This window comes from Dromiciops gliroides, chromosome 5 (assembly GCF_019393635.1).
Source record: "Dromiciops gliroides isolate mDroGli1 chromosome 5, mDroGli1.pri, whole genome shotgun sequence".
In the NCBI taxonomy this organism is placed as follows: domain Eukaryota; kingdom Metazoa; phylum Chordata; class Mammalia; order Microbiotheria; family Microbiotheriidae; genus Dromiciops; species Dromiciops gliroides.
In genome coordinates, this window is record NC_057865.1 from 102,340,641 (window position 1) to 102,365,458 (window position 24,818).

Here is a 24,818-nt window from a genome sequence, read left to right on the forward strand (position 1 = left end):
ATATTTCCAGTCCCTTTAACCTTCCTCCTATGGCCTCCTAAGTTCCTACTTACATGAGACCTCATCACAGCTCCATATTGGCAAAATCCCATTTTCCCCCTTTAATAATGGGCAGTGGGAGAACCACTGTGGCTCCATGAGTCATGGGTGGGCAGTGAGGAGAGGCAGGTCCTTCCATCTGAAGCTGAGGCTCATGCCATTTGTGGTCCTTTTGTGACTGTGTGGCCATAGCTGTTTTCTGTCCAGGGCTCAGACTTCCACTGGGTCTGGCTGGCTCAGATGCTGCTGAAGCAGATGGATGTTATGCAGGAGTTTCTTCTGGTGTCCAGCCAGAGTGATGCCCAAGGCAGGCATATCCCTGGGAAAAGGAGGAATGGGGGTAATGTGGGGTATATGGGATATACCCTCTCTACTCTACCTGCCTCCCTTGAGCTATGACATTTATTTCTGCTGCTTGTCCCTGGGAAAGTAGGGATTCTGGGGGAGGAAGTAAGTTAGGTACTGTGCTGAGAGAGAGAGATGTGTGGCCCTGAGACTTACCCTTTCTTCCCCCAATCCCTTCTCAATGACTGTATTCCCTGCCCAACTCTGCTTACTCGAGGCCAAGCTGAGCCACCTCATTGAAGCTACAGAGCCCAACATTGGAGAAGCTGTCTTGATAGCACTCCATGCCGATGGCGGCCAACCAGGCCTGGGGTGTTTCCAGTGAGGAGAAGTCCAAGGTCACGGGACTCAAAAGGGTCTGAGAAGGTCTAGTGGGAGAAGGGATTAGGCTGTTCAAGGGCTTCAGCCTCAAAGTTCATAAGCAACTTCCATACCATGTCTCTCCCAGAGTTTTTGCCTCTCCCATTGGTAACCCACTTCTACTTCTTGGTTCTCCCTAGCCCTCTCTGGTTTCCCCAGACCTTCCCCTATGGACTCCGCCAGCTTGTAGCATCTCTGGCTTGCGGATCATCTTGTCCAAGGCAGCCACCAGCTGGTCAAAGTGAGGCCTCTGGGCAGAATCCTGTTGCCAGGTATCCAGCATCAGCAGGTGCAGTCCATTGGGGCAGCCTGGGGGTGGAGGAAGACGGAACTCCTGCTCTATAGCATTCAGCACCTGGGGGAAAAATATAGGTCAGAGAATCAAAATCAGAATATATGCAATACAAGCCATATCTGAATAGGAATTCTCTCCACAGCCTCGTTAACATCCAGTCTTTCCCTGAAGACTTGCATTTTGGGGGGAACCCACTGCTTCCCAAGTCAGCCTACTTCAGTTTTGAATGGCTCTAATTGTTAGTACGTTTTCTCTTCTATCAAGCCCAAATTTGTCTCTGATATTTCCCATTGCTCCTAGTTCTCCTAGTCAGGAGCAAACAGAGCAAGTCTAAGGTCTTTCCCCACTGACCGATTCTTCAAATCCTTAAAGACACTCATGCTGTCTCCCATACATTCTCTTCTCCAGGCTAAGTATCTCCACTTCAGCCAATCCCTAGGTAACAATCTGGTGGTGATATTGAGTGATAGTGAATTAAGGGACAGGAAAATAGCACTGGGAGTACATAGAAATGGGTATATGAATCTATGGAATGGAGAGTGGATCCTAGGTGGTATGGGGTGGCTACTAGATTAGAGGGAACGGGAGGGAGTTTGGACATTCAGAGACAGATCCCTGGGCATGGGGTAGGATAGGCATTCTCACCTCTTGGTCACTCATGTCCCAATATGGGCGTTCCCCATAACTCATCACTTCCCACATTAGGATCCCAAAGCTCCAGACGTCGCTGGCTGTGGTGAATTTTCCCTGAGTTAGGACCTCAGGAGCTGCCCAGCGGAGAGGAGGTTGTGAACCCTGGAAGGAAGTGGACGGGAAGCCTTGGAGCTCTGGAGGCCTCAGTGCCCTTGGTCTTTAGACCTCCCTTCCCAGGATTCCTTCATATCCCTCCCCAAGTCTCCCAGTATCCTTCCTCCACGTGAGCTCCCATCTCCTGCCTTGGGTCGCCATATGTACCATTAAATCTTTATGAATTCCAACAGTTTCCAATATCCCGGATGGTCAACCTCTCCCTATTTCTGTTCAGTCTACTGACCCATCTGTAGAGTGAAGGATTCCTGAGCATATGACTTCTTACCTGGCTGCTGGGACTCAGATCACTGTGGCCGTGGCTAAGGCGGGCCACTTTGCACACTAGGTGACCATTGACCAGCACACTCTGGGCAGTCAAAGCCCTGTGTACAAAGCCACAACTGGACAGGTACTGCATGGCCGCCGCCACACCCCGCTGCATAGCCACGAGCTGCAGGTTACTGAACTGTCCCTCTTGTTGCTGAAGAGTAGAGAGCAGAGGTCAGCTAAAGCGCAGAGGGAAGAGATGAAAAGTCTGGCAAGATCAGCCATGGAGCAGGGTTGGGATTAGACAGCTGTGTACAGACGGGCAGACCAAAATCCAAGGGGAGGGGGAAGAGGTGGCAGAAGAGTTTCCCTGTACAAATGAGCACCTCCCCATTCCAGTGCCCAGGGCCCATCTTCCCTCTGGATTCTACTGACCCTGAGAAAACTGTCCAGTGGGCCATTCTCCATTAGCTCAGTTAGCACCATAAGGGGCTGACTCTTGGTAACCACACCCTCGAGCCGAAGGACATTAGGATGATGGAACTGGCCCAGGACCGCAGCCCGGCCCAGGAAGGCCCCACGCTGACTTTCCACTCCACTGGCCCATAGAGTATGAATGGCTACAGCTTGCTCCCGACGTCCTCTAGGCTGCAGCCAGCCTCTGCATACCTCGCCAAAGGAGCCTGGGTGGAAAATGCCCAAGGATACATGGTACCAAATTGGCACGGGGCAGGAAGATCTCTAGAAAGGCAATCATCAGGGGTGTTTAATCAAACCACCAGAAGGGCTTGGTTACATATGGATTGACTGAGGGAGGGGAGAGCCTTATAGGAAGCTTGCTATTCCCTTCAGTCCTTTTTTAAATTTTTTTTTTAATTATTTTTGGTGAGGCAATTGGGGTTAAGTGACTTGCCCAGGGTCACACAGCTAAGTAAGTGTCAAGTGTCTGAGGCCAGATTTGAACTTAGGTCCTCCTGACTCCAGGGCTGGAGCTCTATCCACTGCGCCACCTAGCTGCCCTGCCTTCAGTTCTTTTGATACCTGGTCCAATGACTTCTTCAATCTTGACATATGCAGGATCCACCTCCCTGGTGAACTCTCTGACAGCCTGGCTAGGGTCTTCATATGTGGATGGATCAGTGTAGTATTTCACTCCAAGTCCTGCGGTTTGGGGGTTCATGGTTAAGGCCTACCCTTCCTAAAAACATAACACTCCAAGAAGATCTCCATGTTGGAAAGATCCATAGGATGTTTGCACGTGTAATCCCAGTGCCCAGAACAGTGCCTGGCACATAGTAGGTTCTCAAATACATGTTGAGTAATTGATCATAGATTTAGAACTGGAAGGGACCTTAGCTATCCAGTCTAACCCCTTTATTTTACAGATGAAGAAACAGGCTGAGAGGTTAACTTGCCCAGGGTCATGCAGATAGTCAGAAGCCCTATCACAAGCCTCCCCACCACCAGCCTCCTCTTCATCATTTCCCAGGGCCTCCTTCCCTTCTTCCCCATGTCCCACCAGCCCCTTTCCCATCTCCATCTCATACCACTGGGGCTGGCATACTGCTGTAATGGTTCCGTGTAGCCTGTCCGTTGACGCTTCCTGTGGGCATAGACTTAGACACTTGTAGTACCTCCTTACCTCCAATTTTCTACCCCTCCCTGTCTATTTTGCCCACTGTTAGCTGTACAAGGGGACATTTTTGTGAACAGGGATTCCCATATTACCCCCATCTCCACCCCCGCATGCCCTTCTTACATCTCGATAGGGGTAGAGGGGAAGGGGAAAGAGGAGACTGTATCACTGCATCCCTTGGGGTGCCCTGGATCAGGGGTTGTGCTGGAGTTAAGGGGTAGGGAGATGAGGTGAGGGGGCAAGGGAAAATCATCACCTCTGGAAGACGAAGGCAAAGATGGTGATGGCTGCCAGCAGGAGGAAGGCAAGAGCACCCAGGGCAGAACCAACCACCAATGGGAGCCTCTCCGGGATCATGTGGGACAACTCACCTGAGAGAAACACACCCAATAGTGACCCAGTGACATCCACTACACACCCAGTGATACGGACCTGTCCCACCCAGTCCCTTAGACAAAGTCACACCTAGCAACCCTGGAAAACACGTAAGCCGGAGGGTGCCACACATGGCTAGATTCACACACTCGGGGGGATGTAGAGATCCATGTGGACATGCATCCATAAAGACACAATCGCGAGGATCCAAGAGATGTCCAAATTCTGTTTCCCCAGTAGACCCTCACTGGCCAGAGAATGATCCTCTCATTGAGGAGGACAGGAACAAAATTCTCTAAAGCCTTTCCTTCCCTAGTGCCCCTCTCCCCATATTTCAGGTTCTTCTCACCTTGGGGGAGAGTCTGGAAATAGACTTTGCCCCCGTAGGGGCCATGACCTGCTGCACTCCGTGCCCGAACCTGAAAACCGTAGACATGGCCGGGGCTCAGCTGGGATATAGTGGCTGTGTTGGACTCACTGGTCAGTATGGAGAAATGGGCTTCATCTTCTGCCTGGAAACAAGAGTCACTCTAACCCTGTGCCCAGCCTGGCCTTATAGTTAATCTCACCCTGAGCACCAAACTTAATTTAGGGACAATAAACACTGTGATCACCCAAGTACATCCCATCCAACAAAGACTTGACTGTTCCCAACCTCTTTTATTCCCTCGAACAGCCTAACTCTCTCCTTGCCCCCCTTTCTCTACTCCCACATCTTCTTACTGTTCTCTCAGCCCTATTTCTGTCTGTTCCTCCCCTTCCTACCCACCTGGTCATAGTACCGGAGCTGATAGTCCAGGATGCGTCCATGCCGTTGGTCAGGCTGTGGCCAGGACACAGTGATGCTGTCAGATGCCCGGCTCACCTGGTGCAGCAGAGGAACTGCCGGGGGGACTAGGGGGAGGGTGGATCACTCAGGGGATGACTGGGGGGACTTGGGAGAGTGGATTCCTTCAGGAAACTTGGGGTTACACAGACTAGCAGATGACTGGGAAAGCAAGACTGCTACTTGGTGGGTGACATGGGTAAAGAAGCCTCCAGACAGTGACTCTCTTCCTTTCCTCCTCTTCCCTACACATCCTCTCCCTCACCCCCAGTCCAAGAAGAGCTAGTTCTGACCCAGAAGAATTCTGTCTGCTGCTCCTTATCTATTTCTGTTTTTCTTTCTATATAAACCAGCCCTCTGTTTTATTAGCAATGATACACTGCATTTATACCATCCTTTAAAGGTTTAAAAAAATACCCCTACAACAATGCCACGAGATGGGTAGTTCAGATATATCATGCCCAGTTTTTACAGGTAAGAAAATGAAGGTCAGGAAGGTTTTCCCCCAGGTTACAGGGCTAGGAAAGTGGCAAAGTCAAGACTTGAATTTAGGTATTTCTGACTCCAAATCCCTGCTTTTCCCACCTTGTAACAAATATCTGTAATCTTCCAGTTTCTCTTTGGAGATAGTAGAGATAAATCTGGAAAGTATGAGGAAGTAGGGAGTACTATGACTCAGAACTAAGCTACCTCACACAAAGTCAAATCCATGAGGGGCATAAAGGCATGAAGATGACGACCACCACCCAGAGGTAGACAACACTAACAACTGGAATCCTCCAGAGTCTAATGAAAAGCTTTGGAAATGTTATAGGTGGGGAGGGATAGGGGAAGAAAATCACTCTTACATTGGGAAAAGGATGGGATGAAGTGAAGATGACATGTGGGGCAGGGAAAAGACTGAGGAAGAAAGGTTATTGAGAATGATAAAATTTGAGGGGGAAGGGAGGTTCAGAGGGTCAGAGAAGGTTCTCACCTTCATGGATGATGCTGACATTGATGGATGTGGTCTTTGGAGGATCAAAGCTGAGCTCAGATACACCATTGAGAGACTGCACTTCCAGGATGTAAGGCACGTGGGCCTGTAATCCTCCTATCAGCACTCGGCTTTCAGTTAGCCCTTGCTGACGAGGGTCAAAGTACACTTCATCTCCACAGTGGTGACAAGCCCCACTCTCTGGACCATGTGGGCCTCCACACTGCCTGCACAAGATGTTGAACCGCACATCCCCTCGACCACCTAGGTCTTGGGGCAGTCGCCAATACAGCATCAGAGACGAGCCCTGTACTTCAAACCAAAGGTCTCGGGGTGCTGATGGGGGCCCTGGGGGGGGAATACAAAGAATAGGGCTTGAGGAAGCAGGAGAGGCTTTGGAGGTTATGGTGGGGGTAGACATGGATTTGAAGGGGTCCAAGTGGTATGGTAGAATGCAGGGAAAGCAGGAAATTGAATGTAATCAGTGAGGAAGAAGTGGATGTAGGGTTTATGTAAAAGTATCAAAAGGGAAGAGTGTGAAGAAGCCTAATGAAGAGGTGAGAGAGAGGCAGGGGTGGGTAGTTAGGAGGAAAGTGAGGGGATAGTGAGAGATAACTTCTTTCTTTCCTTCCCTCCCTCCTTCCTTCCTTCCCTCCTTCCTCCTTCTTTCCTTCCTTCCCTCCTTCCTCCTTCCTTCCTTCCTTCCTTCCTTCCTTCCTTCCTTCCTTCCTTCCTTCCTTCCTTCCTTCCTTCCTTCCTTCCTTCCCTCCCTCCCTCTCTCCTTCCTTCCCCCCTCCCTCCCTCCTTCCTTCCTTCCTTCCTTCCTTCCTTCCTTCCTTCCTTCCTTCCTTCCTTCCTTCCTTCCTTCCTCTTTCCTTCCTTTTTCTTTCTTTCCTCTCTCTACCTCTTTCTCTCCCCATAACATTTGTCTCACCCTCTCCCTCCCCTTCCCTACTGTCACCAATTCCCACTTCCATTTATTTCTTCACCCCTCCCCTCAGTGGTAAGTGACTTACCAGTACAGGGAGCTTCAGGGGAGTCAGAGCTGGACCGGTAGAAGCCACTGAGACAGGGACACACCGGGGCACCAGGCATGGCAGTGTGGCTTCGGGAGGGGCAGGGCATACAAGAGGCAGCTCCAGTCATGGACTTAAAGGAGCCCATGGGGCAGGCTGGGGTGAGATAGATAAAACAATGAAGGCTTTATATCCACCTTCTCCACCTTTCCCACTCCTCCCCTCCCCTGACACCCCCCACACCTTTCCCCCATATGATCTCTTCTTTTATAGCAGCAGGACTTCCCTTTCAACTCAACCATATTCCCAGCCTCTCAGGCTGGTAGTGTTTCACCTTCTCCAAAGCCTACAGTTAAGAGGCAGAGCCATAGAGAGAACCCAGCCATGCTACTGCTCATCTCTGTGAATTTCCCATTGCTCCTTCCCTATGTTCCCTCCCTCTCCACTAGCCTACCTCCTCCAAGCCACAGCTCCCAGCTCCTTCTTCCTGCCTCCCCAGTTATTACCATTTGCTCATATTTACTGAGTCCGTTAAGCCTTGCAAAAGTATCTTGCACATCCTAGCTCATTAACCTCTCAACATTCCCATGAGTTAGATAAAACAAGTATCATTAATTCCCTTTTACAGAAGAAGAAACAGACTCTCAGAGTAGTTAAGCAGCACCTTCAAGGTCACAGGTTGCAAGCTCCTCTGGCTCTAAATGTAGTGTTCCTTCCTCTACACCATCATCCCAGTCACAGCCTTTCCTCCTTCCTTCTGGCCCTATACCCTAGGGACTTCCCTACCACAAATATTACATAGGGAAAACTAAGCCACGTGTAGCTACACCGACAGGGCCAGAGGGTGCAAACTAGAGACAAAGACCATAGAGTCTGGCCAGTCTGATCCCTGTCTTCTTTATTCTCACATCTCTTTAAAAGGCAAAAGTACCCACCCCTGTCTCTCCACAGCCCTGAAGCCCTGTGGGAGGCCCCAAAGGGCAGAATTTCAGGTGGTGGGTGAAGGCAGGGTTAGTAGATCAAGATGGGAGACTCAGGGAAACTTGTTCTATTTCTGGGTGACTAGAACTTTATAGGGGTATATGGACTTTGGGGAGGGGGTTGATGGTAAACTCGAAGATCTCAGGCCAATCAATTACAGGTGTTTGTCCAATCCTGGAGAAGGGGATTATGTCTCACCTTGGCAGGCTTTGTCGCCGTGGGCAGGCTGGTACCCAGGACGACAGTGGCAGGTTCCCACAGATACCATCCACTCGCCTTCACCATTACAGTGAAGCCTGGGAAGGTTGCTTCCCACTCCATCATCCTCTGGCTCAGCTTGTGCCACACAGGTGCCCACTGCCTCCACCAGAGAAGCTCCTCCTGCCCCACTGGCTTGTGTCTCAGGAAAGGAAGCAAAGGCTTGAAGCACAGCAGGACAGGAATAGGCAAATATCTTCACAACTACAAGTGCAAGGCAGGCCCCTGTGTCCTGGAAGGCCACGTAGAAACCTCGCTGGGTCAATGGCCCAAAGCTCCTCTCTTTGACATTGAGCTGAAGCCCAGCACCTCCTGCCCAAGAGGAGGAAGAGGCAGAAGCAGGGAAGCTCTCATCTGCAGCAATTGTGTCCACCTTGATCCAGGGCCCGAGATGCCAGGATGATGCACGGCTGGGGTCATCGGGTTCTTCAGCCTGGCGGTAGTAGAGGGTAAAGGTCTCACGGCAGGTGCCTCCACCCACTCCCAGGCTGGTGCATGCTCTCACAGAGAAGTGGAGCCGAATATGTGCCCGATGTGCCCCTTGACGGTCCACAAAATGGGTCTGTAGCCAGTTGTCTTGTCCAAGGCCTAGGCCCTCTGCTACATGGCATGCCTCAAATGTCCGAGTCAGGCGCTGCTGATTATCCAGGACACTGACCTCGTCCCACTGCAAGAAGGGTGGGAAAGGGGAGAAGAGGTCACTTTAGCCTTCCAGCATTTCTGGGAGAGAAGGAAAATAGCTTGGGGTAGGCCTAGGTTAGAACCTTTTTAATACTCATTGAGAGCAGAACAGAAGGGGGCATAGCTAGTTCATTCTTTTATTAAATTCATTTCATTCTTTTTCTCTTATAACATGACTAATGCAGAAATATGTTTAATGTTATTATATATATATATATATATATATATATATATATATATATATATATATATATATATATATATATATATATATATATATATATATATATATATATAAAACCTATATCAGATTACCTGCTGTCTAGGGGAGGGGGGAGGGAGGGAGGGAGAAAAATCTGAAATTGGAAAGGTTGTATAAACAAAAGTTGAGAACTGTCTTTACATGTAATGGGAAAAAAATAAAATACTTTATTAATTTAAAAAATTCATGTCATTCAAAGTAGCATGCAGAAGGGTGTGCTTTTTTCATCCTGCTCACTGGAGTTCTCCCTTTAACCTCTTCCAGAGGATTTAAATCCCTGAACTTCTTCAGATCCCATGAGATCTGCAGGGGAAAGATCCTAAAATAAGCTGGAGATGTTTTGGAATTGGGAAGACAGGGCCAGGTGAGAAAGAGTAAAAAGGTTAGACTTCAGATAGATATGGAGCCACTTCTGGGTAAAGGGTGAGGTGGTAGCTAGTACTTACCCCTCCTGGTGGGTAGGTGAGCCAGCCAATCTCAGATGTCTCTCCTGTAGTGTCCAGCAACACCTCTGCCCAAAGATAAGCAGTTACAAAGCTCCTAGTCCTTTCTTCTACCCCAATATAGCATCTCTATCATAGCCCATTCCGGCTTTGCAACTTGACAAGCCCCAACCACAGATTATCTTTCCCACTCATAACATATAACATATGTTATGATAACATAACATAACATATGTATACATATACACTTACACATTTCCATACCAAGGAGCTGCTTCTAAGATAAATATGTAAAACAATCTGCAACACTGGGCTTTTAAAGATGCTTACACTGAAGACAAGCAATTACAATTTGACCTTTCATTGGAAGAGTAAGATTATTTTTGCTTCTGGAAACCTTCACCATTCTCTCTCTCTCTCTCTCTCTCTCTCTCTCTATATATATATATATATATATATATATATACACACACACACACACACACACACACATATATACATATATATATATATACACACATCATATACATATACATATACACATATCTCAAATTTTTTCCCTTCTTCCTGGATTTCTCCAATACCTTCATTTTCCTTTAAAATATCCCCTTGTTCCTCTTTCTTACTCTCTGTATAAGCACTAACTCTTCTTTCTATTATCTTTGTGGAGGGGAGAGTAAGGTTATCCCTCTTTCATCCTTTGCCCATCCATCTTACCTTCAAGGGCTAAAGCTGGAGTTATAAGGAAGAGGACCCACATCCACACCATATCCCCCACTTTGTCCCCAGGCTGAGTGGCCCCTTTAATTGACATGGGGCATCTTCAGGGTTTTCATCATTGTCCTAGCCACCATCTCTGCTTCCAGGTGGGGCTTTTGCTCCCTCAGAACTGGGTGGTTTCTTATCCAAGCTCACTCCCTAAGAGGAGACACAAGGTGAGGAAAAAAGGGAGAGAAAGCTATAATTTCCCGATCTAGAGCAAAGACTTAATGAACTATTGTACCCACCAAGGCTCAAGATGTTTCCAAGTCTTGTTAGGGTCTTAGTTAGTAGGGAGTGAGCTCACTTTCCAGTGCCAATGTGAACTAACTCAAACTGGAAGAAAATTTGGACTTGCCTCCTTTTTCCTCGATCTGTCTCTTGGTTTGGACCCAAGGTTTAGTATGCCCTATTTCTGTGCCTTTGTTTCTTTCTACTCAGTGACATGGAATAAACCTTCTGACCCCATCCCTGCTTTCCAAGGGCATAGGGGTGGGATCTCAGTTGATCTTATGCTCATCTGGAAGGAGATTTTTTTTCTGACTCTGCCTCTTTGTTGACTTTCACTCTCTTCTCCCCCCGCCCCAACCTTTTGAAACCTAGAAGCTCCTTAGCAAGTAAGGGCAGCTGGGTATGAACTGCCCGCAGTCATTCCTTACTAGGGACACAAAGGGCCCTCTTTCTTTGCTGTCAGACCTGGCAGCCTAAAATGTTTCAGAGAAGCAATGAAGCAGGAGGGAGGGAGGAATGAAAGGCTCTGGGGCATGATGGAAGAGGGGAACACATGAACAGAAGTAAGGAGGGGGGGAGGGAGGAGAGACCATGGCGTGCCAAAGCCTACAATGGAATGGGAAAGGAATAAAGATGTGAAATCCCCAAGGGGTGAGGGTGGAGAAAAAAAATGAAGATTTCTGGGAAAAGCAGCTTTTTTGTGGGTTATCTTTTTAACTAGAAACTGTTGGATTTTTTTTTTAAAGTAAAAGCAATAAATAAAAATTTCAGGAAAGGGTGTTCCTATATTGCTACCTACTTCTTCCCTTCCTCAATCATTTCTCAAACCTGTGCAATAGGATAATAACTAGCTTTAATATATTGCTTTAAGTTTGCAAAATGCTTTACACATTATTATCTCATTTAATTTTCAAGACAATCCTACAAGGGAGGTGCTATTATTATCCCCACTTTGGAGATGAGGAAATTGAGACTGAGCAAAGTTAAATGACTTGTCTAGGTCACAAAGCAAGTTAAGTATGTCAAGGGGGATTTGAACTCAAATCTTCTTGTCTCCCCATCTAACATGGTCCACTGTACCTAGGAGCTGTTTCTAAGATATATATATGTAAAACAATCTGCAACATTGGGCTTGTAAAGATACTTACATTGAAGACAAGGAATTACAATTTGACCTTTCATTGGAAGAGTAGAATTATTTTTGCTTCTGGAAACCTTCACCATTCAAGAAAGAACTTAGTACCTCCTTTGCTTGCAGGCTTCCTCTTGGGGACTTTTGCTCAGAAAATTGGTAGATTGTCTTACTGATCAGGACTCAAAGGGATGAGAGTGGAGGGAACACTGGAAGAATCATCCATTTATTCCTGTAGAATTTAGAAATTCAGAGTTATTATCCTGGTTATTTGAAAGGCTCAGTGCAGGGAGAAATGAGAAAAAAAGTTAGGTTTGAGATTATAAAAGGAAGTGAGACACTCACTGGATGACTTCACCTGGCCCTATTTTCTTAAGGCCTATAAAGAAGCTCAAAAAAAGTATGCACCTTAATCATTTATACTTATCAGAATAAAGAAGAGTAAATTATATTTTAAGTGTGTTATATTTTTAGAACCTATGTAAATCACAACCAAGTATCTGTTTATTTGAGATTCATATGGTGAAATCACTTAGTTGGCCTTAGCAATGAGGTAAATTTGGCTCTGTAAGGATGGTAGCTAGGTGGTGCAATGGATAGAGTGCCAGGCCTAGAGTCAGGAAGACTCATCTTTGTCAATTCACATTTGGTCTCAGACACTTACTGACTGTGTGACCCTGGGCAAGTCACTTAACCCTGTCTGACTATTTCCTTATCTGGAAAAGAAAATAGCAAACCACTCCAGTATCTTTGCCAAGAAAATCCCAAATGGGGTCATGGAGAATCAGATACAACTGAAAAATGACTGAACAGTAACAACAAGAAGGAGAGCAAGTTGTTTATAATTAACTGTGAAGAAGGAAATACCATAAACATATCTCTACATGCTGTAGTTTAGCATCCATACACAAGCTAGTTACTAAATGACATTGTTGCCCTCATCTCCAAGCAAATGTTGAAGTCACCTTCACCTGTGAGGATAAAACTTTCTACTCTACAAGTTATCTTGAAGGTTGAGGGAGAAAATGATTTGCAAATATTGTCAGATTAAAGACGCATTTCCAAAAGCTACTAAGATCATTAAACACCCTTGCATCAGACCATTAAAGAATCCTTTTGGTTAGTTAAAAGGAGGACCATCATGAAGAAAATTCTTTCCCAGTGTTTTTGGCCCAGAGGTGCTACCTCTGGTTTATTGATACCAGCAGCAGCAGGCAGGGATTTTCAATCAACATCCTTAAAAAGAAAATTGCAGTCAGTTCAGTAAGTTATTTCATTCATAGAGAAGATGGCATCTGAAAACCATAGAGAAAATGAATTAATCTTCCCCAAGAGCAACCTATTATTCTGGAATAGATAATGTGGGTCATGTAAAATATAGTCCAACAAGGGGTTTACAAGTGACCAAGACCACCATTCCATTTGCCTGGGAGCCCTTGCAGAGTCTGAATGTAAACAGGCAATGGCATTTATGGAAGAAAGAATCAGTGGAGCACCATGCCTCTGGGTACTTACAGAAGCATGGGTGCAGGTGTAGGAAAAGGAATTAAAAACTCCATGATCACACCTCAGTGCAGAAAGTGAAGAGAAGAGATAACATTGCTGAGGCCATCAGCTATAAAATAAGCAATGCTTCGCAAAGGACTGGGAGTGGTAGCGTATTTTCTTTGCTGAGTGGCTATGCAAATAAATGTGAAAGCATCATGGGAGATGGAAATGGATAGATACCGATGTTACTGCCATAGGATGTACATCCCATGGCCTAAACTTGCTTTGTACTGACGTCATGAAGTTGGCCAGTCTCCAGAAGAGCTACAGAAGTGCAAATGAATTTAGTTACAAAGCAAATCAAAGCTGCTCCTGTAGCAGCTGCTGTCTTCGAGAAGGAGCAAGACGACAAGAATGCAAAGAATAAAATAGGGACACAGAAGCCTGAAAAGGGAGGGGTGCCCTTTGTGAGTGCTGGCGGTGATGTGTATCGGGGCTGAATTATTCTGAATTCGAGGTGACGGAAGCTGTTCTATTTAGGGTTCACCACCATTGGAGTGATCTGCTCTAGTGTGGTCTAGTGGAAAGGGGGTGGGAGTGGGATGGACCAGGTATTTTTCACCCTGTATTTTTTTTGTCTCAGACCCTTTTGCAGTCTGCTGAAGCCTATGGATAGACCCCTTTCTCATGATGTTTCATTGCCTGCATTCAAAATGGAAGGGAATGCTAGATTTTATTTAGAGGTTAGCAAAAATGAAGATGTATTTCTCCCATTCACTTTTGGACCCCTGGAAATTTATCCATAGGCCCTTTTTATGTCAATAGACCCCAAGATAAGAAGTCCTGACTATATACAATTCTTCAGGTTCCTTCCATCTCTAAGTTCTATGGTCCTACCTGTTTCAATCCCCACCCCCGCCCCCCACACACACCTTTTTGAGGGGGCAGGGAATCCTTTATGGGAGAGAAGGGGAAAGGTAAGGTTAAATATCTATTTAGCTAAGGGACTACATAACCCTGTGTGTGGAGAATCACCAATCACAAAGAGGTTACTTAATTGGATAAGATTGAATTTAAGATTAAGATAATGGGTCAATGACCTGGAAACAGAGGATCCAGGTGAGAAATTCCAAATTTAGGTGAGGTATGTTCTGAGGGATGGACTATTCCTTCAAAGGGGTCTGAGGTGGGCAGAGGTCATGACTGCAAGTCTGAGGTGTCCCTTCTAAGACAATCACCAACTTGGCAAAGCTAAGGGGCAATCTGGGACACATGCAGGTGGAGTTAAGGGCAGATAGAGAAGATCAAGGTTGAGGAGCTGAGCATGGATGTTATCCTGACAAAAAGCAAAAACTTTGAAGAGGAAGGAGGAAGATCTCACCCAACAGTCACTTGGCTGACACTTCAAGGCATGAGCCTCCTGATTTCCATTCAAACTTCCCAGGTTTAAACCTCTGCTATGGTGCTAGGCTTCCTGCTGCCATCATCTCTTGGACTTGGGGGTTCCCTAGAAAGTCTGGTTACTAATTCAATCTGGTCTCTAGTTTAGGTTCTCGCTTGGATTCCAGTTTGGGCCCTGTCTCTTTCTGAAGTGGTTTTCAGTCACACGTGGTGATCAACCTAATCATTCATGTTTGTCAGCCCCAACATGGGCAACTTAATAGTACTTATTATTATCTAGTGCCTATTTCAGATTCCTTTCCCCAGTACTGGCTGCTTATACAATTTATAACACACCCTCCCCACCCCAAGACCCCTAGCAAAGGAATGTGCCAAACCTGGGAACAGACTGTGGAGAAAGTGGCCACAAGCCAGAGGGTATCTGTCACCCTTTGAGAAACAAGCAGCTGAGTCCAGCAGCAGATGGGCTCAGTGGCCTGGCTTTCTGGCAGGCCTGTGAATACCCCAGATTCTTTTCCTGGGTGGGCACAGGGTCTCTCATAGTTTCTGACCCCGAGTGAGCTGTTTTTTTGACCTTCACCTGATGATTATTTGTAGCTCTTACCAATGGGACTTTTCTTGTAAATTCCTTCTACTCTATGATACTAAGCAGCATCTTCTACATTGTGGGGAAAAATATCCCTCATTTAAAAACTGGTGGGAGGTTCTTCTGAAGTTCAAGGAGATAGCTGACATCCTCCTTAGATCCCATATTGCCAGCCCACGTATTTTCCAGCTCTATCAGGGACAAAGTACAAGGATGGAATCTGCTAGTTCCCACTCTGGACATTGTCAGAACTTGACATAGACCAAGGACTCTTTTTTCCCCCTCTTTTTTGATGAGGCAATTGGGGTTAAGTGACTTTCCCAGGGTCACACAGCTAGTAAGTGTCAAGGGTCTTAGGTCCGATTTGAACTCAGGTCCTTCTGACTCCACTGCGCCACCTAGCTGCCGTCAAGGGCTCTTAACCTATCTTGGAAGTCTGGTGAATCCTATGAACCCTTCTCAGAATAGGCAACTTCTAGGATTGTGGGTCTTTTTGCAATAAATTTGGTATATGGCCTTTTTAAAAAGAATATTTTTAATTTCATAAGATAAACTATGTAGGATTATGAAGGAAATCAATATAAAATTGTAGTTATCAAAAACATAATTTTAAGTTCATAGACCTCTGTTTAAAAAATACAGTAGACCATGACCAGCTTTGGGCAGCTAGGAGGTGCAGTGCATAGAATGCCAAGCCATGGAGTCAGGAAGACCCATCTTCTTGAGTTTAAATCTGGCCTCAGATATTAGCTGTGTGACCCTGGGCAAGTCACTTACCCTGCTTTGCCTCAGTTCCCTCATCCATAAAATGAGCTGAAGAAGGAAATGGCAAACCACTCCAGTATCTTTACCAAGAAAGCCCCAAATGGGGTCACAAAGAGTCTGACATGACTGGAAGAACTGAACAACATTTCCTGTCCTAGCAAATCCATTTTTTGCAGGTATTAGCTATACCCACACTCCAGGTTTCTATTTGCTACCTGTGTAAATCTGTGCAACTCACTTCTCTGAGCCTCATTTTCCTCATCTGTAAAGTGAGGAACTTGAACAGCTTTAAACCCTATGACATAAAGCATTAGCCTAGGGGAGTATGGTGCTGCTGTATCAAGCCCTGTCTTTGCCTGTAACTGAAGTCAAGGCAGCCACGCCAGCATTCTCCAGGACTGTCCACCAGGAGTTTGATAAATGGCAAAGATGGAGAGTTAAGAAGCTGGGATCTGGCCCAGGTTCAAATCTCTACTAGGGCTGAAGGAGTTTACCAACCATGATGAGTAGAGGGGCTGTAGTACACCCCTTTTCCAAAAGTATTTAGGCCAAATGGACTTCCTAGTCCACACCATGATGTATCTGTTCCTGATAACTCAAGATTCAATTGTCAATAGCCCTTGGCTACAGTGGGTCCTAGCTCTGATGAATTCAACACCCTCCATAAACTTTGTGGACTTGGTAGAGGAACTGATGTCATAGGATCATATATCTAGACCTGGAAGGGGCCTCAGAGACCACCCAGTCTGACCATTTTGTTTTACAGAAGAAGAAACAGAAGCCTAGTGAGGTTTAGTCAAATGTGACCACACAGGTAGTAGCTATCAGAGGCAGGATTTGAACCCATGCCCTCTGTCCATAGAGACAGTGTGTTCTTTCCATTGTACTATATTATGCAGAAGAAAAAAAATGTGGCCTACAGAGGTTAAGTGACTTGCCTAAGGCCCCAGAGGTAGCAAGTGACAATTGAGATTACCACCATAGTTCTCTTGACTATTTCCACTAGATAAAGAAAGTAAGCTAGAAATCCACTGATGCACAAGCCCACAAAGTTGATGGGGCTTTATTAGGGAAACAATGTGAAATATTCAATCTGCACATAACTTCCAGCCTCTTTTCTTAATAGTAGGTGATGCTGCCTAATCTTGCTATTGCCCAGAATTTGGTCCTGTTCCAGCAAGAGGAGTTTGGCCCAGATAAGATGTAGGCTGTGCCCAGCCAGACTTTGAGCCAGAGTTCAGGTTAAGACCTTCATTAGGTCATGAACCACTTTGATAGTCAGAACTCTATGGAACATAGCTCAGAATATTTTTAAATGCATAAGAGAAAGTACTTAAGATTAGAAAAGAAAACAATTATACTTAACTATTTTTAAAGTTCATGGACCCCCTAGGTTAAGAACTTTTGTCTTAGGGGGAAGGTTGGTGCCTATTCCCACAGAAATATACCAGGACAGCCAGGAGGCCTGGCATGTGTACAAATGTGGTCATGGGCTGGCAATCAGACCAAGGAGGTCGGTTAGACCACACATATTGCTGAGATAAAAGGGTAGAGTTTTGAAAAGGAAGATTGTATCATGGAGTCATTTTGCCAGCAACTCCTGCTACCATATTTCCTGTTTTCCACGCAGATAGCCTCAACCCACTGCTTCCATTCTAGCACTTGCCTTCTTATTTCCACTTCACCTCTTAGAGTGGATGTTGCTGAAAGCCTCTGGTTCCTAATCAGTCAGTCGATAAGCATTTATTAAGTGCCTAAGGTGTGCCAGGCATTGTGCCAAGCACTGAAGAAACAAAGAAAGGCAAAAGTCTTTGTCATCAAGGAGCTTCCAGTCTATTGGGTCCAAATTGGCCTCTGTTTTACTTTCTCACCTGGACCCTGATTTATATCCCCCAGAGGGTTCTTTTTTTCCTCCTTAGGTCTAATAATTTCTTTAAATGCATTTTTTTTTTGCAGGACAATGAGGGTTAAGTGACTTGCCCAGGGTCACACAGCTAGTGTCAAGTGTTTGAGGCTGGATTTGAACTCAGGTCCTCCTAAATCCAGGGCCAGTGCTTTATCCACTGCTCTACCTAGCTGCCCCCAATAATTTCTTTATTGGTGATGATATATCTATACTTCTCTACCCCAATAAATGGCATATAACATGGAGAAATTTTAGTATGGCATAGCTTATGAAGTTTACATGCTTCTAATTTTCTTACCTGGCTGCATTATTTGTGGAGTCAGGAATGAGAGGTGAAAGTAGCAAAGAAAGCATGAAGGCCACCTAGAGACAGTGGCGATGGAAGAAGAAAAGGGATAGATAATTAATAATCCTTTAATTAGATTTAGCTAGGTGGCACACTGGAAGACCTGAGTTTAGATCTGACTCTGACTCAGTTTCCTCAAATGTAAAAGGGCAATAATGATAGTACCTACCTCCCGGGCTTGTTGTGAGGATCAAATGAGATATTTGTTAAAGTATTTATTGCATTGTCTGAAACATAGTAAGTGCTTAACAAATGCTTCCTTCCTTCCTTCCTTCCTTCCTTCCTTCCTTCCTTCCTTCCTTCCTTCCTTCCTTCCTTCCTGCCTGCCTGCCTGCCTGCCTGCCTGCCTGCCTGCTTTACTAGCTCTATGAATTCAGAGTTCTAGGGGAAGAGAAAATTCTTGTAGGCTCTGGATCTCAGGTTCATTTAGGAGCACAAAGTGATAATGCTGTGTGGATGGAAGCAAAGATTCCTCGACGATCTTTGAAAAGTAGGAGTTGGTGCCCTTGTGAAGTTGAATACAGACCTGGGAGGCTCATGGTCCAGGTCTGGATTTTGTTATTCATGACACAGCTCTTCAGTTAAGCACAATGGGAGAAACTAGCAACGTGAGAGGATCATAGATTAAGAACTGGAAGCGACCTTAAAAATGATCTTGCCCAAGGCTTCTTAACTTAGGGTCCATGAGCTTGTAAAAAACCCAAAAAACCAAAAAACCTGATAACTTTATATTTCATTATAATTGGTTTCTTTTGAAATCCTAATTTTTTTTATACCTTTAAAACTATTCTTTCTTTCTTGCTTTTTTTTTGGTTAGGCAACTGGGGTTAAGTGACTTGCCCAGGGTCACACAGGTAGTAAATGTTAAGTGGCTGAGGCTGCATTTGAACTCAGGTCTTCCTGAATCCAGGTCCGATACTCTATCCACTGTGCCACCTAGCTTCCCCCTAAAACTATTATTTCTGAAAAGGGCTCAGTTGTCTTCACCAGGCAGCTAAAGGGGGCCCATGACACACAAAAAAAGGGTTAAAAATTGTTAGACCAAAGCTTTTTTTTTTTTTCTCTCGAGGCAATGAGGGTTAAGTGAGGGGTTAAGTCCAGGGTCACACAGCTAGTAAGTGTCAAGTGTCTGAGGCCAGATTTAAACTCAGGTCCTACTGAATCCAGGGCTGATGCTTTATCCATCACACCACCTTAGCTGCCCCCTCCAAAGCTTCTTAAACTGTGGGTTGCAACCCAATATGGGGTCACGTAACTGAATTGTGGGAGTCATGAAAATTTTGGCAACAGTAAAAGGTTAAGCATAACTATTTTACATACCTACATACCCGGGTTGAGTAAAAATTTCTTTGATGCAAAGGGGTTGTGGGTGGAAAAAGTTTAAGCCCCGTTCTAGAACATTTATTTTACAAATCAAGGAACTTGAAAACTAAAAAGTTGAAGTGCCTCATCCACAGTTACACAGATATTAAGCAGGTGAGTCAGGATTTGAATTTAAGTTCTCTGATTCGAATTTCTTTCTTTCTTTCTTTCTTTTTTCTTTTTTTCTTTTTTTTGCAGGACAATGAGGGTTAAGTGACTTGCCCAGGGTCACACAGCTAGTGTCAAGTGTCTGAGGTCAGATTTGAACTCAATTCCTCCTGACTCCAGGGCGGTTGATTTATCCACTAAGCCACCTAGCTTGCCCCACCCTCCCAATTTTATTATTTCTTCCTTTCTATCACACTATTTTGTTTTGTTTTTGTCTTTGGAGAGCATACTTAAAAAAAAACAACAACCTAGAGAATCTCTACAAGAAGGAGTAAGAGTTTTAAAATACTCAGAAATGAAAGAACATTTTGCTCCGTAAGGATCACAGCATTCAGCAGCAGAAATCCATGAAGGTTTTAAGGCACTCACTGTCTGAATCACAGTGCTCTTTTGTCAGACATTCCTTGCCAATTCTTTATCAAACATCAGCTTATTTAGATGCCCTACATAGAGCCCTACTTATTGGTACAGACGAAAGTTGAGTAAAAGACTTCATTAAGAAAGGAGTAGATTTTTGGTGCCAGCTAATCAACACAACTACAAATCTCTTGGTCTGAGATTCAAAAGAAGAAATACAAGTGATGACGATGCTACTCCTACCTTTAACTAGGCTGCAAAACAAGCCATCCACCTATGACTCGATGTTGGAAAGATATTTTCCAGTGGAGTATAATAGACAATGTCCTCAGGTGCTTGGTCAAGGAATGCAAGTTGGTAATCTGCCAACCAAATCACTCCTGCAACATGGTGCCAAGTCCCTTCCAGGACAAAAGCCTCTGATTCCTTTTGCTTCTTTCGTGTTTCAGAGTCGTCTGTGATCGGGAAAAGAAACTGGCTTGTATTTGGAAATATTTTTTACCAATTCAAGAAATGTACTGATTTGTGAAGTAGAGGGATTTTCTCAATCCAGACAAACGTTCAGTTTTCAGAAGTCCAGGAAGACACAAAAAAATGGAGTGTTGGAAGAAATAGAAAAGACTGATAGTGAAAGCTCAGAAAATGAGGCTGATTAGGCAGAAGATTTTTGTGGTAAAAGTAAGTCTAATGAGCTCACTTTTGTTTTTTCTTATTCATTAAGAACAGAGTTACTTTTGGGGGCAGCTAGGTGGTGTAGTGGATAAAGCACTGGCCCTGGATTCAGGAGGACCTGAGTTCAAATCCGACCTCAGACACTTGACACTTGCTAGCTGTGTGACCCTGGGCAAATTATTTAACCCTCATTGCCCTGCCCCCCCCCAATAGTTACTTTCTGGTTGAAATGGCAGAAAATGCTAAATTAATAAAGAATAAAACCTTTTGGGGGCTTTACTCTATCTGTGGTCTCTTCTATTCTCAGATTTTTACTAACTCTTATAAACTAGTAAAAAATAGGAGATGGCATAATCCGTAAAGTTTGGCAGCCTGTAGTCTCATTTATAACATACAGTAAAATATGTCAAAGTGGATTCCAAAATTAAATGTGTAATTACGGCCCAGATTAACGATATGTTTAAGTTTAACATAGCAAACCTGATAATTTTATGAACAAACCAATTAAAATTAATATGGTTTTTAAAGTTCCCAAAATTACAGTTATGTTAGATTTGTAGAAGGTGCTTTAAAAGGCCCTGTATCTATTTTAGCTTTTTCCAAAATTTTCAACTCAAATGTTTCTTTTGACATTTCTGGAAATTTTGCATAAATAGGATGAGAGCTGAGATGGAAAAGCTGGAAGGCACCAAGAAGAGGACTAAGAAAATAGTGATCACAGAAATAATAAATAACACAATAAATAAACTTCATTCCAGGTTTTGCTAACGCTCTCTCCCAGGAAGTCGAGATTGTTACCTTGATAATACTTTGTTTTCTCTCACACTATCTCCCTGGGTAAGGAGGATGCAGGAGTCCACAAAGCGAAAAATGGAAGAAGAGAGAGGTCAGGGTACGGGCCAGGACATGTAACCAATGACAGAACTGGAAAGGAAACCCATATGTCCTGCCTCCCAAACCATATTTTTCATTCTATGATTGGAGTGTGGTGATCTAGAGGGGATCCCAGGGCAGGGACAGGGTAGGGAAAAGGAAAAAAGGGAAAAATACAGGGACAGTCAATCTGTGACTCCGTCTGAAACTGGGTAGGGCTTCCCACCTGTTATCCCTGGCATCAGAGTGGGAGGGTGAGCATCACAGGGCCATTCTCGGGTCTTGCTTGGCAGCTGTTAAACTCTCAGGAAATTCCTATATAATCCCTGATCATCAGTGCAGCCTTGTAAGCTTATAGTTTTTAATCTCCGCCTTGGAAAGCCTCTCCTTAACTCTCTTCATCACTCCAAGTCCCTCCTCCTCAATAGCTCGGTTTTAGTAGAGGCCCATGGGGAAGAGTCAAGAAGACTCATAAACTAATTGAGGAGCAGGCGGGTGTGTGTGTGTGTGTTGAAGAAATACGGATTTGTTTTTCTTTTGTCTGTGTGTTTTGGGAGGGGGGGTAGGGCACAGCCCAGTTCTATGATATTTGCTGAAGCTCTGAGCCTGTCCTGCAGCAAGTGTCTCTAACACAGTATCCTCAGAGCAAGCAGCATCTGTAGACATATGCACCTCCCACTCCCAGAAGAAAGGGGACAGGTATGGGGCAGCTTTCGAGGTGTGGGGTGTCTGTAGTCCCTTCCAGCTGAGATCACCATAAACTGAATAAGTGGGTGTGGATGTGGGTGTGATAGCATAGGAAAGTGTTTTGGGTAAGTGTCTGGGGGCAGTAAATGTGCGTGAGGGAAAGCTGGTGTAAGCTAGTCTATGAATGTCTATGATAGTGTGCCAATGTGAGGAGAAGGAGAGGTTGTATAAAAACATACATCTCGTAAGAGACTGTATCAGATTGTGTGTATGAGATGGGAGTGTCTGTAAGATCGAAGGACAGGAGTGTGTGTGTGTGTGTGTGTGTGTGTGTGTGTGTGTGTGTGTGTGTGTGAAAGCATGTGGCTCTGTTGGTGAATGACAGGCAGTCCCCCCATCCCTGTGTTGGTGTGTATCTCTGGCCATGCACCCGAATTTGTCTCAGAATAGCAGCCCTCACAAGTGGCCAACCCCCTGCCTCCTTTTGCTCTCTTCAGTCTGTGTCCACCTGTGTTCCCAGGAGGGCCTGAGCAGGGAGAGCAAGCTGAGATCAGAGAAGAATCGGATGGTTAGAGGAAGCATTCTGCTTTGTTGCCCTCTCCCATTTCCTCCCTGGTGCTACTCACTGTTCCTCAGTTTACCTACTCATTATCTTGAGGACACAGGGCCCAGGGTAGGAGAAGGCACCAAAGAGCAGAACTCTTCTTTTTTGCCTTGCTTTCCTCCCCTTCACTACCTCCCCTCAATCCTCAGACATAGGTACTCCCCACGTTTCTCCCTGGGCATCGAACCGGAGTCCCCCAGCCAGAATTCCCTCTAGGTTCTCAGGGAGGCTGCCCCTCAACCCTGACTTGTCCTGAACAGAACACCAGACTTTTAAGTGATCCTCTCCAAAGGGCTCAATACCCTCCCCCCGCCCCCCAACTCAAATCCTTCTCCCACATCTCAGCACTGGAAATAGGCCGGAGGCATTCCAAACTCTTACAATCCCCCAGTCTCAGAAGCAGCCCTCCACCCTGACATATTCTCCTGAGTCAAATTTCCCCTGAAGGGTGGAACCAATTGGGTGGGAAAAGATTTAGCCTTGACTTTCTCAGCCTAATGCCAGGGCCATTACAACACCAACTGTGCTGCTGGGCTCCTGCCACCTCCCCCAGGGGAAGGCGGGCACAGGGTGCCAGGGTGTTGGGCTGCCAAGGTGGGGTGTGATGAGCCAAGCCAGGAAGAGAGGGGAGTGGAGCTGGGGTGTGGACATGGCAGAAGATTCAAGCTCCAGTTTTCAGGTTGGGATGGGATGCAAAGGAAGTGTTGAGTCTCCCCTACTCAAGCTGCAGGGCTGGACTTGAGGGTGGGGCAGGCACGTTGTAAATAGGAGCAAGATAGGATGTAAATATTAGTATCCCCCCCCCCCAACACACACACACACACACACACACACACACACACACACACACACACACATCTAGTTCCATTTAGGATTAAACCAGATGTCATGAGTCAGAAGAATGGGGGGATGGAGGGGGTTCTGGTTAAAAGTTATCAGTCTCACCCTCTCTGAGGTCCCGCAAATTAAAGACAGGGCTGCTTTGGGGTGCAGATGCAGGAAGAAGGGTCTGCATGCTTGGCAAGTTGAAAAGGGAAGGGACAGAGATGACAGGTCCTGGCCCCTTTGGCTAGCCCAGAAGAGGCAAACAGGGGAGTCCCTGGGTGACAAAACTCAAGACAGGTCGCTTCGGACCTCTCCCTCCTGTCCGAGACTTTCTTTCTCGGACCTTGCAGAGGCCCTGCTGGGCAGCCCACCATCATGCAAAACCCATCTGGGCATCCAGCCCACCATCAAGCAAAGCTTCCTCGACCCCTCCACTCCCTGGGCCAATTCCCTTCCACCAAATGTTCCCATCCACGCCCCCTCCCCCATTTCTGGGGCTCACCTTCCCGCCTAGGGGAACGTAGCCAGAGTCCCCAAGCCTCCCGGTACCTGCGGCTCTCCCGGGAGGGCAGGGCGCGGGGCTTCCCTGGGCGCTGCCCGAGCCCTCCCCCTCGGCTCTGGGGCCGGAGCCCCCTCTTCCCCCAAGTCCGCAGCCACCGCGACCCGCTGCGATCAGCTCCGTGACGGCTTGCGTGCCTGCCGCGAGGAGTTCCGAGCTTGTACTCGGGTGCAGAGGGAGGGGCGGCGCAGGCTGCTCTCCAAGGAGTGGGGCCAGGGTAGGAGGGGAGTGGAAGGATCGGGAGGGGACAGCTCCTTTTCACCTCCCGCTGAGCTGGGTCCTAGCCCCCAGTCCCGGTCCCGCTGCAGCCCCCGCCGCCGCCGCCGCCGCCGCCCGCTCCTCCCGAGTGTCGCCCGACCCCGCCCCTTCTTCGACTCCTCCCACTGCGCCCGCCCTCTATCTGACTTCTTCTCCACCCCCTTCCTCTGCCTTCTACTCTCTCTCTAGGGCTGTAGGAGGAGGTCCTCACTGTTCCCGCAGCCTCTCTCGCGGACTGGGGGACCAAGCTACGTGCAGACCCTCCCCCCCAGCCAAGAGACGAGTTCTGT

General features: G+C 46.2%; 1 protein-coding gene across 5 annotated transcripts; it reads right to left on the bottom strand.

The window, feature by feature from the left end:
- Positions 1 to 219: 219 nt before the first annotated feature.
- On the bottom strand, positions 220 to 24,575 carry EPHB6 (EPH receptor B6). 5 transcript variants are annotated; one of them, XM_043968353.1, is made up of 18 exons: positions 24,261 to 24,575; positions 11,688 to 11,903; positions 10,267 to 10,467; positions 9,553 to 9,617; positions 8,104 to 8,830; positions 6,925 to 7,080; positions 5,909 to 6,256; positions 4,876 to 5,000; positions 4,456 to 4,618; positions 3,988 to 4,102; positions 3,643 to 3,698; positions 3,137 to 3,256; positions 2,531 to 2,778; positions 2,115 to 2,309; positions 1,685 to 1,834; positions 906 to 1,099; positions 597 to 752; positions 220 to 358 (listed from the first exon to the last, which is right to left on the bottom strand). In XM_043968353.1, exons 3-18 carry the CDS (start codon positions 10,361 to 10,363, stop codon positions 250 to 252), a joined length of 3,024 nt encoding a protein of 1,007 aa, XP_043824288.1. In that variant the 5' UTR covers positions 10,364 to 10,467; positions 11,688 to 11,903; positions 24,261 to 24,575; the 3' UTR covers positions 220 to 249. The 5 variants fall into 5 exon arrangements, with proteins under 5 accessions (XP_043824288.1, XP_043824290.1, XP_043824291.1 ...); XM_043968355.1 differs by having other exon boundaries at positions 11,783 to 11,903; positions 24,214 to 24,575; XM_043968356.1 differs by having other exon boundaries at positions 9,553 to 9,596; positions 24,214 to 24,575.
- Positions 24,576 to 24,818: the final 243 nt, after the last annotated feature.

What these genes read in the sequence shown, in the direction of transcription:
- EPHB6 (XM_043968353.1), bottom strand. Translation starts at nt 10,363, where the DNA reads ATGTCAATTAAAGGGGCCACTCAGCCTGGGGACAAAGTGGGGGATATG. An exon ending in CACTGGACAGTTTTCTCAGG is followed by an intron (nt 2,310 to 2,530) that starts GTCAGTAGAATC and finishes TCTACTCTTCAG; the next exon opens with CAACAAGAGGGACAGTTCAG. An exon ending in ATCTGAGTCCCAGCAGCCAG is followed by an intron (nt 1,835 to 2,114) that starts GTAAGAAGTCAT and finishes ACTTCCTTCCAG; the next exon opens with GGTTCACAACCTCCTCTCCG.